Source organism: Microcaecilia unicolor, chromosome 2 (assembly GCF_901765095.1).
Source record: "Microcaecilia unicolor chromosome 2, aMicUni1.1, whole genome shotgun sequence".
NCBI classification, from domain to species: Eukaryota; Metazoa; Chordata; class Amphibia; order Gymnophiona; family Siphonopidae; genus Microcaecilia; species Microcaecilia unicolor.
The window spans coordinates 331,932,592-331,945,391 of NC_044032.1; the positions used below are offsets into that span (position 1 = coordinate 331,932,592).

At 45.6% G+C, this 12,800-nt stretch overlaps 1 protein-coding gene across 3 annotated transcripts in view; it reads left to right on the forward strand.

The window, feature by feature from the left end:
* Positions 1-12,800, forward strand: part of GNE (glucosamine (UDP-N-acetyl)-2-epimerase/N-acetylmannosamine kinase) — a 497,606-nt gene that overhangs the window by 409,040 nt on the left and 75,766 nt on the right. For all 3 annotated transcript variants that reach the window (XM_030194355.1, XM_030194356.1, XM_030194357.1), the window contains exon 10: positions 2,825-3,007. In XM_030194355.1, coding sequence (XP_030050215.1) covers positions 2,825-3,007 — 183 coding nt within the window. The remainder of the gene's footprint in view (positions 1-2,824; positions 3,008-12,800) is intronic.

Genomic DNA, 12,800 nt, shown 5'->3' on the forward strand with positions numbered 1-12,800 from the left:
CGTCAAGTGCAAATGCCAAAGTCCCTCGCTTTTTCAGCAGAAGGAGAGATACTCACTCGGCGGGGTTGGATGCACTGGCTCAACCCTGGCCCTCGGGCCTCCTGTATGTGTTCCCTCCTTGGCCCTTGATAGGGTGAGTCCTCCTTCGGATTTGACTACACCGGGGATTGGTGATTCTTATCGCTCCGGACTGGCCAAGGCGTCCGTGGTATGTGGATCTCCGTCGGATGATGGTGGAGGCTCCATTTCTTTTGCCTCTGCTGCTGAACCTGTTGGTTCAAGGTCTGGTGTCTGTGGAGGAGGATCCCTGCCGATTTGGTCTTACGGCCTAGCTCTTGAGAGGGCGCAATTGAGAGATAAGGGCTACTCTAACAAGGTAATTTCCACTCTTGCATGGCCGCAAGCAGTCCACCTACGCAGCTTATGCTCGGATCTGGTGCAAGTTTGAGGCGTGGTATGTTTCAAAGGCAATCACTCCCACGTGGGCTACTGTCTCGCCGGTGCTGGACTTTTTGCAAGATGGCTTACTAAAAGGCCTGGCTTACAATTCCCTTCGGGTTCAAGTGGCAGCATTGGCATGCTATCGAGGGAAAGTCTCTGGCTTGTCCCTTGCTGCTCAACTGGACATTGCCCGATTTCTCAGAGGGGTGCTGCGGCTCCACCCTCCAGTGCAGTCGCCTTGTCCAGCCTGGAACCTGGGGCTGGTGTTGAAGGTTCTCCAGCGTTTGCCTTTCGAGCCGCTTATGCGAGCTTCGGCGAAGGATGTGACTCTCAAGACAGTCTTTTTGGTGGCCATGACATCGGCTAGACGCGTGTCTGAGCTGGAGGCCCTGTCCTGTTGGGACCCTTTTCTATAATTCTCGGAGTCCGGAGTAACGGTACGTATGGTGCCTTCCTTTCTGCCTAAAGTGGTTTCAGCGTTTCACCTGAACCAGCCCATTTTTCTTTCTTCCTTTTCGAGGGAAGATTTCCCGGACTCCTTTGGGCAATTACATCTTTTGGATGTCCGCAGGGCTCTGTTGCAGTATCTACAGATGTCAAATGACTTCAGGACTTCTGATCACCTTTTTGTATTGTTGACAGGTTTTCGACGCGGGTGGCCGGCGTCTAAGGCCACTATAGCTCGTTGGCTCAAGGAAGTAATCTTTTCTGCGTATCTGCTTTCAGGCTGGTCTCCGCCTGAAGCGTTTAAGGCGCATTCCACGAGAGCAATTTCCTCCTCATGGGCTGAAACGGGTGCACTCTCTCTTCAAGAGATCTGTAGTGCAGCTACTTGGGCTTCTCAGCTCTCATTTATCCGGCATTACAAGCTGGATGTTGCAGCGAAGCAGGACGCGATTTTTGGAGCACAAATGCTTGCTCGCGGAGTGGCCTGTTCCCACCCTAAGTAGGGAGTGCTTTGGTACATCCCATCAGTTAATGGATTCATCTGCTGCTGATGACAAGGAAGGGAAAATTAGGTTTTTACCTTGGTAATTTTCTTTCCTTTAGTCACAGCAGATGAATCCATGATCCTTCCCTGTCTGACTTTGTTTTTTGTTCAGATCTTTCATGCAGATATATATCTCTTTGGGAGAAGTTGGAAACCAGTTCTCAGAATTTCTACATGATGTTCTATTACAGGAGGTTGAGATCGTCCCTCCTTTGAATGGTTATTGCTCCGGTTCTGGGGCATTCGTTCGCTGTGAGGAAAGTTTATATGATGTTACCTTTCTTATTCACTGTGCTTTGGAAATTTCAAATACTGAAGGCAGTTGGGGCTAGCTGTCCAAGGGTCACTGTGGTTCTTCAGTATTCTCTATCTCCACCTGCTGGTAGGTGGATACAACCTATCAGTTAATGGATTCATCTGCTGTGACTAAAGGAAAGAAAATTACCAAGGTAAGAACCTAATTTTCCCATCTGAAACTAGCTCAAAATCTGACCATCTACTCACTAATATCTCACCCTTTACAACATCACTTCTTCATATCCCCAATACTTTTCTTCTTACCCTACACCTCCACAAACAAGTGCACATTACTATAAAAAAAAATGTAGTAAAATCCTCAATCACAGTATCACCCTTGTCTACAGCTTTCTCTACTGACAGGCATTGTAACCATTTCCTTACTAAAGAAAAAGGGCCTAGGTCCCCTTCCATATCAACCCATTAACTTAATTATTTTTTGTTGCTTGAGTACTTTGCACATACACCTTAATGTGTTTGTATTTAACCAAATTCTAAACACACCTAGATTTCTTTCATTCCAAATGTCTGCTAAGCTGTTTCAATACCATCAAAATGAAGACAACCATGGGGCAGACTGATGAATACTACTGCCAAGTTGGATATTCCACTCTGACTGCCATTTCAGGATCCTGCAGCAGTTTCTTGGTGACTCTCAATATTGCACTAGAATCGGGTTTTAAACTCCCTTTTAATTGTTGGTAAATATAACAGGTTCTATTCTGGTTAAGGTGCAGCTGATATCATCTGCATAGATTTCCTCTTTCTCCAAAAATTCCACAGTTAATAAATCTAAAAACTTTTCTCCTTACATCATTATCTCAAACATCCGTTGAGGTTCTGGAGCTGAGTTTGCCTCCTGGAACCAAAATGTAGCCCTAGAAGAATTTCTGAGAATGTTCTCCTGGGGTGCAAGACTTTAATCTTCTACCTAGAAACCTAAATTTTGCTTTCAAGTTCCTTCTCCTACACCTTCGTTTAATGTTTTACCTTCAATCAGTATGATACTGTTTACTTGTTCATAGTGCATTTTCCTTTATGTTGCTCACATTTTATTTTCCTGTTTGTTGTGTCTGTGATATTCTTGCCTTTCAGGCATTGGCGGTGGAATCATTCATCACCATGAATTGATCCATGGTAGTTCTTTCTGTGCTGCAGAACTGGGACACATTGTGGTGTCATTGGATGGGCCAGAATGCATGTGTGGAAGCCGTGGCTGCTTAGAAGCTTATGCATCTGGAATGGCCTTGCAGAGAGAAGCTAAAAAACTGCACGATGGCAAGTTTTTACTTTATAATATATAAATCCTTATTTTTGTGCATTGTTCTGAGCTACTTATATGCTCTAAGGGCTATTTTGCATGCAGAAATATCTTTTTTTTAGAACAGCACAATTAATAGGTATGTAAGAAATATGCAAACCAGAAGACTGTATTTACTTTTATGTTACCTATGCATAGGTGTTCCCGAGGCATAGTTTGGGTGGAATAGAGGCAGAGTTGTGGTGTATGTGCACATTTTATAAAATATGCAGGTACACACACAAAATATACATACAAATTTACACTGTCCTCAGAGAAGGTTTAAATTTGTGTGTCTGATTCTGTGCACTTATTGAGGCTAGTTCTGAATGTCTGTTTTATAAAGACATAACACCCTGTGTTGTATTTACAAATAGTCCTAAAGTAGGCACCTTTTTGGACTTTTCAACATACTGTTCTAAAGTTGCCCTGTAAATTTGCAGGTCTGCAAGGTTTAAACCAAGAGGTTATGCCAGTGGTTTGGATTTCAGGATATCTGTGGTGAATATTTATGACATGCGTTTGCAGGCAGTGTTTCTTAAACTGTTTAGGGGGTAATTATTAAGGTGCAGTAAAAAGTTGGGCTTTTACCTCATCTTAAGCCACTGGGAATCACTAAACTGTGGTAGCTCAGTGGCCCAGGTTAGTGACTTCTGCAGAATATGAATTCTGCTTTCAATCAACAAGGTGCGGTATTTAAATTGCTTATGAGCATTGGGTGCTAGGCCTCAGCCCAATGCTCTTAGGCTGCTTCTTAGAGTGGTTGGCATTAGTTATCTCCTCCAGTGGCCCGCTGGTAAACGTATGCATGCGGAATCATGTTTCTCCTCCTTTCTGAGAAGTTCTGAGAGAAGAGGACATTTCTCTGGTAAGTGAACGCTACTTTGCTTGTGCTTTGGGAACTTAAAGATTGGGGTTTAAAGGAGGAATTGTAGGTTAGTGTTAGGCAAACTTAAAAAGCAAATTTCAACAGCTAACAGAAAACAGCTAATCTCCATAGTCTTTTCCACTTAGTTTTAAAAGCCTTGTACCACAGCATTAACAGATAGAATCTAACAGCCACTGCAGGATCTAATTTAGTATTCCCCCCCACCCCTAGGACAACTCCTCATTTATAGTCAGTTATTGTAATTAGGGTAACAAGCAAGGAGTGCTCTTATAGAGTTTTAAATACATTTCATTACCATCTAAGAAGGAAATACTAAATAAATCATACAATACACTATATAAAGTAAAAGACACTTTTATATTAGGCTAATATCCTTAATACTGTAGCAAGTTTTAAAATATTGGAAAACTCAAAAACACTAAGATGGAGTCAGCAGTCCAGCAGCGAGAGGGGTGCTATCCAGTCTTTTGCATTGAGTGTCACATGTATGATTATCTCCCAGTTGGTGAGATGTCATATGTTTGCGCCCGATGCAAAGAGCTCCTAGCTCTTAGAGAACATGTCCGTTCTCTTGAGGCTAGAGTAGCAGACTTGGTGGAGCTGAGGGAGACAGAGAGGTACATAGAGGAGACCTACAGGGATGTTGTAGAGAGGTCCCACCTCCAGTCTAGTAGCCCTTGTGCTACCTTGGAGGAGGGAGGTCTCCTAGAAGGAGAGCATCACCCTGGTGAAGTAGGAAGTACTCCTGTAGCCAGGACCTGCCCACCAGGGGATGTACTATCCTCTCGCACTGAGGATATGTCTCCAAGTGCTGCCCAGGAGGGAAAGGTTAGGACAGCTGTTGTAGTTGGTGATTCGATCATTAGACATATAGATAGCTGGGTGGCTGGTGGACGTGAGGATCGCCTGGTGACTTGCCTGCCTGGTGCGAAGGTGGCGGACCTCACGCGTCACCTAGATAGGATTTTAGATAGTGCTGGGGAGGAGTCCGCTGTCTTGGTACATGTGGGTACCAATGACATAGGAAAATGTGGGAGAGAGGTTCTGGAAGCCAAATTTAGGCTCTTAGGTAGAAAGCTCAAATCCAGATCCTCTAGGGTAGCATTTTCTGAAATGCTACCTGTTCCACGTGCAGGGCCCAAGAGACAGGCAGAGCTCCAGAGTCTCAATGCGTGGATGAGACGATGGTGCAGGGAGGAGGGTTTTAGATTTGTTAGGAACTGGGCAACATTCTGGGGAAGGGGGAGCCTATTCCGAAAGGATGGGCTCCACCTTAACCAGGGTGGGACCAGGCTGCTGGCGTCGGCATTTAAAAAGGAGATAGAGCAGCTTTTAAACTAGAAATGGGGGGAAGGCCGACAGTTGCTTAAAAGCGCATGGTTCGGGAAAAGGTATCTTGCAAAGATACCTCACAAACAGGGAAGATAGGGTTTCTGGATAGTGAGGTTGCACAACAGACCGTGGTAGGCCAGGTGCCCTTAAATACAACTAAAGATCAGACAAAAGATGTCAAATCAATAGTGTCAGGTACTAAGCATCATGCAAATAAGAACAACAAACATACTCTGAAATGTCTATATGCAAATGCTAGGAGTCTAAGAAATAAGATGGGAGAGTTGGAATATATTGCACTAAATGAAAAATTGGATATAATAGGCATTACTGAGACCTGGTGGAAGGAGGATAACCAGTGGGACACTGTCATACCGGGGTACAAAGTATATCGTAATGATAGGGTGGACCGGACTGGTGGAGGGGTAGCATTGTATATTAACGAGAGCCTTGACTCAGATAGATTACAAATTCAGCAGGACACAAATCACACCTTTGAATCACTGTGGGTTGAAATTCCATGTATAAAAGGGAAAAAAATGGTGATAGGAGTGTACTACCGTCCGCCTCGCCAGGATGAGCAGGTAGACACAGAAATGATAAAAGAAATCAGAGACGCGAACAAAATGGGCAATGTGATAATAATGGGTGACTTCAATTATCCAAATATAGACTGGGTAAATGTAACATCGGGACCCGCTACAGAGATACAATTCCTTGATGAAATCAAGGACAGCTTTATGGAGCAACTGGTGCAGGAGCAGACGAGAGAAGGAAAAATTCTAGACTTGGTCCTTAGTGGAGCGCATGATCTGGTGAGGGACGTTATGGTACTGGGGCCGCTTGATAACAGTGACCATAATATGATCAGTTTTGACATCGACCTTGAAGTAACTGTACACAGAAAGTCAAATACGTTAGCGTTTAACTTTAAAAAAGGAGACTATGATAAAATGAGAAGAACGGTAAAAAAAAAACTTAGGGGGGCAACTGAGAGAGTAAAAACTGTACAACAGGCGTGGACGCTGTTCAAAAATACCATCCTGGAGGCCCAGGCCATACATATTCCGCGAATTAGAAAAGAAAGACGGAAGTCCAAAAGACACCCGGCCTGGTTGAAAAGTGAGGTGAAGGAAGCTATTATGGCTAAAAGAAACGCCTTCAGAAAATGGAAGAAGGAACCGTCTGAAAATAACAAGAAACAGCATAAGGAGTGTCAAAGCAAATGCAAGGCGCAGATTAAGAAGGCCAAGAGGGAGTACGAAAAAAAGATAGCATTAGCGGCAAAAAAACATAGTAAAAATTTTTTCGGTATATTAAAAGCAGGAAGCCGGCAAAAGAATCGGTTGGGCCGCTGGATGACCGAGGGGTAAAAGGGGCGATCAAGGAAGACAAAGACGTAGCGGAGAGACTGAATGAATTCTTTGCTTCGGTCTTTACCGAGGAAGATTTGGGTGGGATACCGGTGTCGGAAATGGTATTTCAAGCGGACGAGTCGGAGAAACTTACTGACTTCACGGTAAACCTGGAGGACGTAATGGGGCAGTTCGGCAAACTGAAGAGTAGCAAATCTCCTGGACCGGATGGTATTCATCCTAGAGTACTGATAGAACTGAAAAACGAGCTTGCAGAGCTACTGCTAGTGATATGCAACTTATCCTTAAAATCGAGCGTGGTACCGGAAGATTGGAGGGTGGCCAATGTAACGCCCATTTTTAAAAAAGGCTCCGGGGAGATCCGGGAAATTATAGACCGGTGAGTCTGACGTCGGTGCCGGGGAAAATGGTAAAGGCTATTATTAAAAACAAAATTACAGAGCACATCCGAGGACATGGATTACTGAGACCGAGTCAGCATGGCTTTTGTGTGGAGAAATCTTGCCTGACCAATTTACTTCAATTCTTTGAAGGAGTGAACAAACATGTGGACAAAGGGGAGTCGGTTGATATTGTGTATCTGGATTTTCAAAAGGCGTTTGACAAGGTACCTCATGAAAGGCTACAGAGGAAATTGGAGGGTCATGGGATAGGAGGAAATGTCCTATTGTGGATTAAAAACTGGTTGAAGGATAGGAAACAGAGAGTGGGGTTAAATGGGCAGTATTCACAATGGAGAAGGGTAGTTAGTGGGGTTCCTCAGGGGTCCGTGCTAGGACCGCTGCTTTTTAATATATTTATAAATGATTTAGAGATGGGAGTAACTAGCGAGGTAATTAAATTTGCTGATGACACAAAGTTATTCAAAGTCATTAAATCGCAACATGATTGTGAAAAATTACAAGATGACCTTACGAGACTGGGAGACTGGGCGGCTAAATGGCAGATGATGTTTAATGCGAGCAAGTGCAAGGTGATGCATGTGGGAAAAAAGAACCCGAATTATAGCTACGTCATGCAAGGTTCCACGTTAGTAGTTACGGACCAAGAAAGGGATCTGGGTGTCGTCATCGATAACACACTGAAACCTACTGCTCAGTGTGCTGCTGCGGCTAAGAAAGCGAATAGAATGTTGGGTATTATTAGGAAAGGTATGGAAAACAGGTGTGAGGATGTTATAATGCCGTTGTATCGCTCCATGGTGCGACCGCACCTTGAGTATTGTGTTCAATTCTGGTCGCCGCATCTCAAGAAAGATATAGTAGAATTGGAAAAGGTGCAGCGAAGGGCGACTAAAATGATAGCGGGGATGGGACGACTTCCCTATGAAGAAAGACTAAGGAGGCTAGGGCTATACAGCTTGGAGAAGAGACGGCTGAGGGGAGACATGATAGAGGTATATAAAATAATGAGTGGAGTGGAACAGGTGGATGTGAAGCGTCTGTTCACGCTTTCCAAAAATACTAGGACTAGGGGGCATGCGATGAAACTACAGTGTAGTAAATTTAAAACAAATCGGAGAAAATGTTTCTTCACCCAACATGTAATTAAACTCTGGAATTCGTTGCCGGAGAAAGTGGTGAAGGCGGTTAGCTTAGCAGAGTTTAAAAAGGGGTTGGACAGTTTCCTAAAGGACAAGTCCATAAACCGCTACTAAACGGACTTGGAAAAATCCAAAATTCCAGGAATAACATGTATACAATGTTTGTACGTTTGGGAAGCTTGCCAGGTGCCCTTGGCCTGGATTGGCCGCTGTCGTGGACAGGATGCTGGGCTCGATGGACCCTTGGTCTTTTCCCAGTATGGCATTACTTATGTACTTATGTACTCCTCCCCCCAGGCCTATTTTTACAGGTCCTTGGCTCTATCTACATTTTTCTTTGCAGTAGAAACATCTGTTCCTGCAGTGATAGGATTATGGAATTTATTGAACTATGTAAACTGAAGCAAGTGCTATATTTCGGAGACAGCTAAATACATGTATATTTAGGAAGAGTTTTTCATCAATACAAATAAAACAGTAGGTTTTTTGGATAATTGGTTTGAACTGTGTGGATTATAAATGCAGATTGTAGCAAGCTTGAAGTACTAATATGTTTTAAATTGTTCCAATTTAATCTGTCAGTCTGGTATTGTATTTTTTAAATTTGTATTTTATTTATTTTAGTTTAGATCTGTATAATTTTGTGCTTTTATATGATTTTGTAATCTGCCAAGAATTTTAGACTAAGTGGAACAAAAATTTTTAAATAAATAAAATAGTGAGTACAGGGCAGAAATGACCCCAGTCGGCTCTGGGTTCAAAATGATCCTGGCAACCCCTAGCAGTAGTCTCATGGCACTACCACTAGGGGCAAACTGCTGCATAAGGCAAAAAGGCCCTTATACAACAGCTTGACCCCTGGCGGCAGTACAAGGAGACTACCACTAAGGGTTGCTGGTACCATTTTAAACCCAGCGCTGATGAGACCCATTGGTTATCACTCCTGCCCTGTACCCATCTCAGAAATTTGTAAAGGTAGGCCAGGGGGGGGGGGGGCTTTGAGGGAGAGGGGTCCTTTCAGGAGGTTCACATTCTGTTTGAAAATGTGTCGCCCATGGCATATATCAACAGACAGGGCGGCACCAAGAGTGCTCCCCTTGTGGCAGAAGCGGCTCTCCTGCTGCAGTGGGAGGAGGTTCATTTGGCTTATCTGTCGGCAGCTCACATTGTGAGTGATCTCAATGTACAGGCGGATTTTCTCAGCTGCCACCTGTTGGATCCAGGGGAATGGGAGCTCTCTTGGGCAGCATTCTCGCTGGTGATAGAGTGTTGGGGGATTCCATTCTTCGATCTGATGGCATCAAGATCCAGTGCCAAGGTGCCCCATTTTTTCAGCAGAAGATTAGACGAGGCAGCAGAGGCGCTGGATGCCCTTCTTCAGCCTTGGCCGTCTGACAGGCTTCTGTACATCTTTCCGCTATGGCCAATGATTGGCTGGTTCCTGGGTCGCATTTTGCGACATCCAGAGACAGTGATTCTAGTATCTCCGGACTGGCCCCAGGGACCGTGGTACGCAGAGTTAGTCTGTCTTCTGATCGACGATCCTTTTCAGTTGCCTGGAAAACTGGGTCTCCTGTCCCCAAGGGCCTGTTCTGATAGAGGATCCCCTCCCTCTTTGGTCTTACAGTTTGGCTGTCTCCTGTCCCCAAGGGCCTGTTCTGATAGAGGATCCCCTCCCTCTTTGGTCTTACAGTTTGGCTGTTGAGAGGGCAGCCTTTTCAAAGACGGGATATTCGGACCCGTTAATCACCACACTGTTGCATACGAAGAAGAAGTCCACTTCCGTGGCTTATTCCCGTGTGTGGAAGGTCTTTGATGTCTGGTGTTCTGAGAGGGGCATTTGAGTGTCTTCCACCTCGGTGGGCCAGGTGCTGTCCTACCTGCAGGATGGCCTGGCCAAAGGTTTGGCACTGAGTTCACTGAAGGTTCAGGTGGCGGCACTGGCCTGCTTCCAGGATCAGATTCGGGGTGCTTCCCTGGGGTCCCATCCGGACATGGTATGTATTCTTAATAGGGTGAACCATCTTCGTCCCCCTAGATGCCTGGTCTGTCTGGAGTGACAGCTCAATATAGTGCTCCATGCCCTTCAAAAGGCGCCCTTGAGCCATTGAATTGGGTTTCTCTGAAAGACCTTACTTTGAAGTCAGTGTTCCTAGTGGTGATGGCATCAGCACAGCGGATGTCAGAGTTGCAGGCGCTTTCACGTTGGGAACTCTTTCTATGTTTTAAGGAAACTGGAAACCTGCTCCGGACAGTGCCCTCTTTCCTCCCTAAGGTAGTTTTGCGTTTCCATTTCAATCAGTCAGTTTCTTTCACATTGTTTTGTAGGGAGGACTCCCCTGAGGATTTTTGGGTTCTTCACTATTTGGACGTTCGTAGAGTGCTTCTGCAGTACCTGGAAGTCACTAATGCCTTCCGGAGGTCCAGTCATCTGATTGTCTGGCTGCAAGAAAGGGGATTTGGCAGCCATGGCTACGATCACCCACTGGCTTTGTGAGGCTATCTCTGCGGCTCACCTCTTGGCAGGGAAGCTGCCTCCTCTCCAGTGAAGGTCCACTCAACCAGGGCCATGGCTACTTCCTTTGCGGAGGTGCATGCTGTCTCTGTGGATGAGATTTGTCAATCGGCTACATGGTCCTCTGTTCATACCTTTGTGAAGCATTACAAATTGGATGTTCTGGTGAGGCGCAATGCCACCTTTGGAGCAGCAGTGTTGTCCGTGGGGATTGCTGAGTCTCGCCCTTCTTGAGGACTGCTTTGTTACGTCTCATATGTCTCTGGATTGATCTGAGGGATGCTATGGAAGGGAAAATGAGTTTCTTACCTGATAATTTTCTTTAGTCCCCACAGATAAATCCAGAGGTCAGTATTTCAGTTTCCTGACAGAGGTTTTCGGTGACTGCAGCTCATGAAGAATCTTTTTACTGTGCTTGTAGCTTCATGTATTTATGAAACATGCAATAAAAAAAAAATCAACTCGCATGATTCAAAGTAACATAGTAGATGACAGCAGAAAAAGACCTGCACGGTCCATCCAGTCTGCCCAACAAGATAAACTCGTATGTGCTACTTTTTGTGTATACCCTACCTTGATTTGTACCTGTCCTCTACAGGGCACAGACCGTATAAGTCTGCCCAGCACTATCCCCGCCTCCCAACCACCAGTCTCGCCTCCCACCACCGGCTCTGGCACAGACCGTATAAGTCTGCCCAGCAGCCTCCCAACCACCAACCCTGCCTCCCACCACCGGCTCTGCCACCCAATTTCAGCTAAGCTCTTGCAAAGGACTCCATTTTCTCACGTGCATCTGAGCGGTGTACGTCATGACATGCCTTCCTGTGGTAGAATGGCTGTCTTTTGCTCATATAGTCATGGCTTCAGCTCGCTGGCTGTTTCACCTTTGCTGTTCCAGTTGCCCCCCAAGACAAACTTTTCCTCTCTTCTCTCCCTCCCTCCACTCCACCCTCAAGTCCCTTACCTCTCTCTACCTTAGCATCAGCAGCAGATAAATCGAGCAACTAGTGGGTTGTGTCCATCTACCAGCAGGTGGAGATAGAAATCACTGACTTAAACACAGTGATATGAGACGGATAGCTCCTCAGAAAGTCAGTATATCTTTATCTCCATCAGGTAGATGGACGGACATCCTTTAACTCCTGGATTGCTCTGTTAGGGGTGTTCCTGGGCAGTTGAGTGTGGGAGTGGTCTGGCTATGGTGCCAGCTTTAAAGGGGTATGCCTAGTCACCCCAGGCGTCCCCCTGTCACTTTCCTGTCATCTTGCCCGCTCCTCTGCTCGGTGCCACGTCAGCCAAATTGGACTAACAAAGAAAACAAACCATAATTTTAGCAGAGTGGTTCTGAGTGGATTTGAACCCTGGTTCTTGTGCTCTCTTGTTTTGCTTGCTAAGCATGTAGAATAAGAAAGCTAGCTGCATGTTTTAGACAAAAAAAATAAAAATACAAGCAGTGGTTTTATTTTCAGTTTGCAGGAGCCTGGGAAGGGTGAGTGGAGGACAGATCCAAGTGCCATTTTCAGACGATGCTTTTTTTTGCTATGGGCAGCAGTGCCTTGGTTTTTCTCTGGGCATCGCGTTTACTGGGCAAATGGGGTAGAGACTGGGAAACACTTCAGGGAGGAGTGGGCAGCGTCCGGTCTCTGTGTGGAGGGCTGCTCTGATTCCACCATGATGGTGGACAACACGGTGAGTTCCTTCTCACGCTGTCTGTCTTTACAGTCAGACATGACTGCTCTCACAGCCATCATGTCTGAGGAGCAGCTGTCTGATTCTTCACGACATACCGCAGAAGGAGCGCTGGACCCGGTCCCTTGTCATCGGCGTGGGCAGGGAGTGTCGGGATCTACTGGAGTGAAGGCTCTTTTTTCCCCTGATTTTATCCTTTTACTTCATCAGGCTTATCTGAGGAAGTGAACGCAGCAGCAGGCTGAGGTTTTGATGCAGGACACCCTTCTGGTTCTCTCACAGCCTTGGCCTTGTGGCCTTCCTAGGAAAAGGAGGCTGCTTCTGAAGTGAGGTCATTATTCCCTCCCCCCCTTCCTCCCTCCTCCTTTATCGGAGCTAGCCCATCTCTGGGAGGCGGAGAGGGGAAAGACTTCTGGCCTTGGAGCCT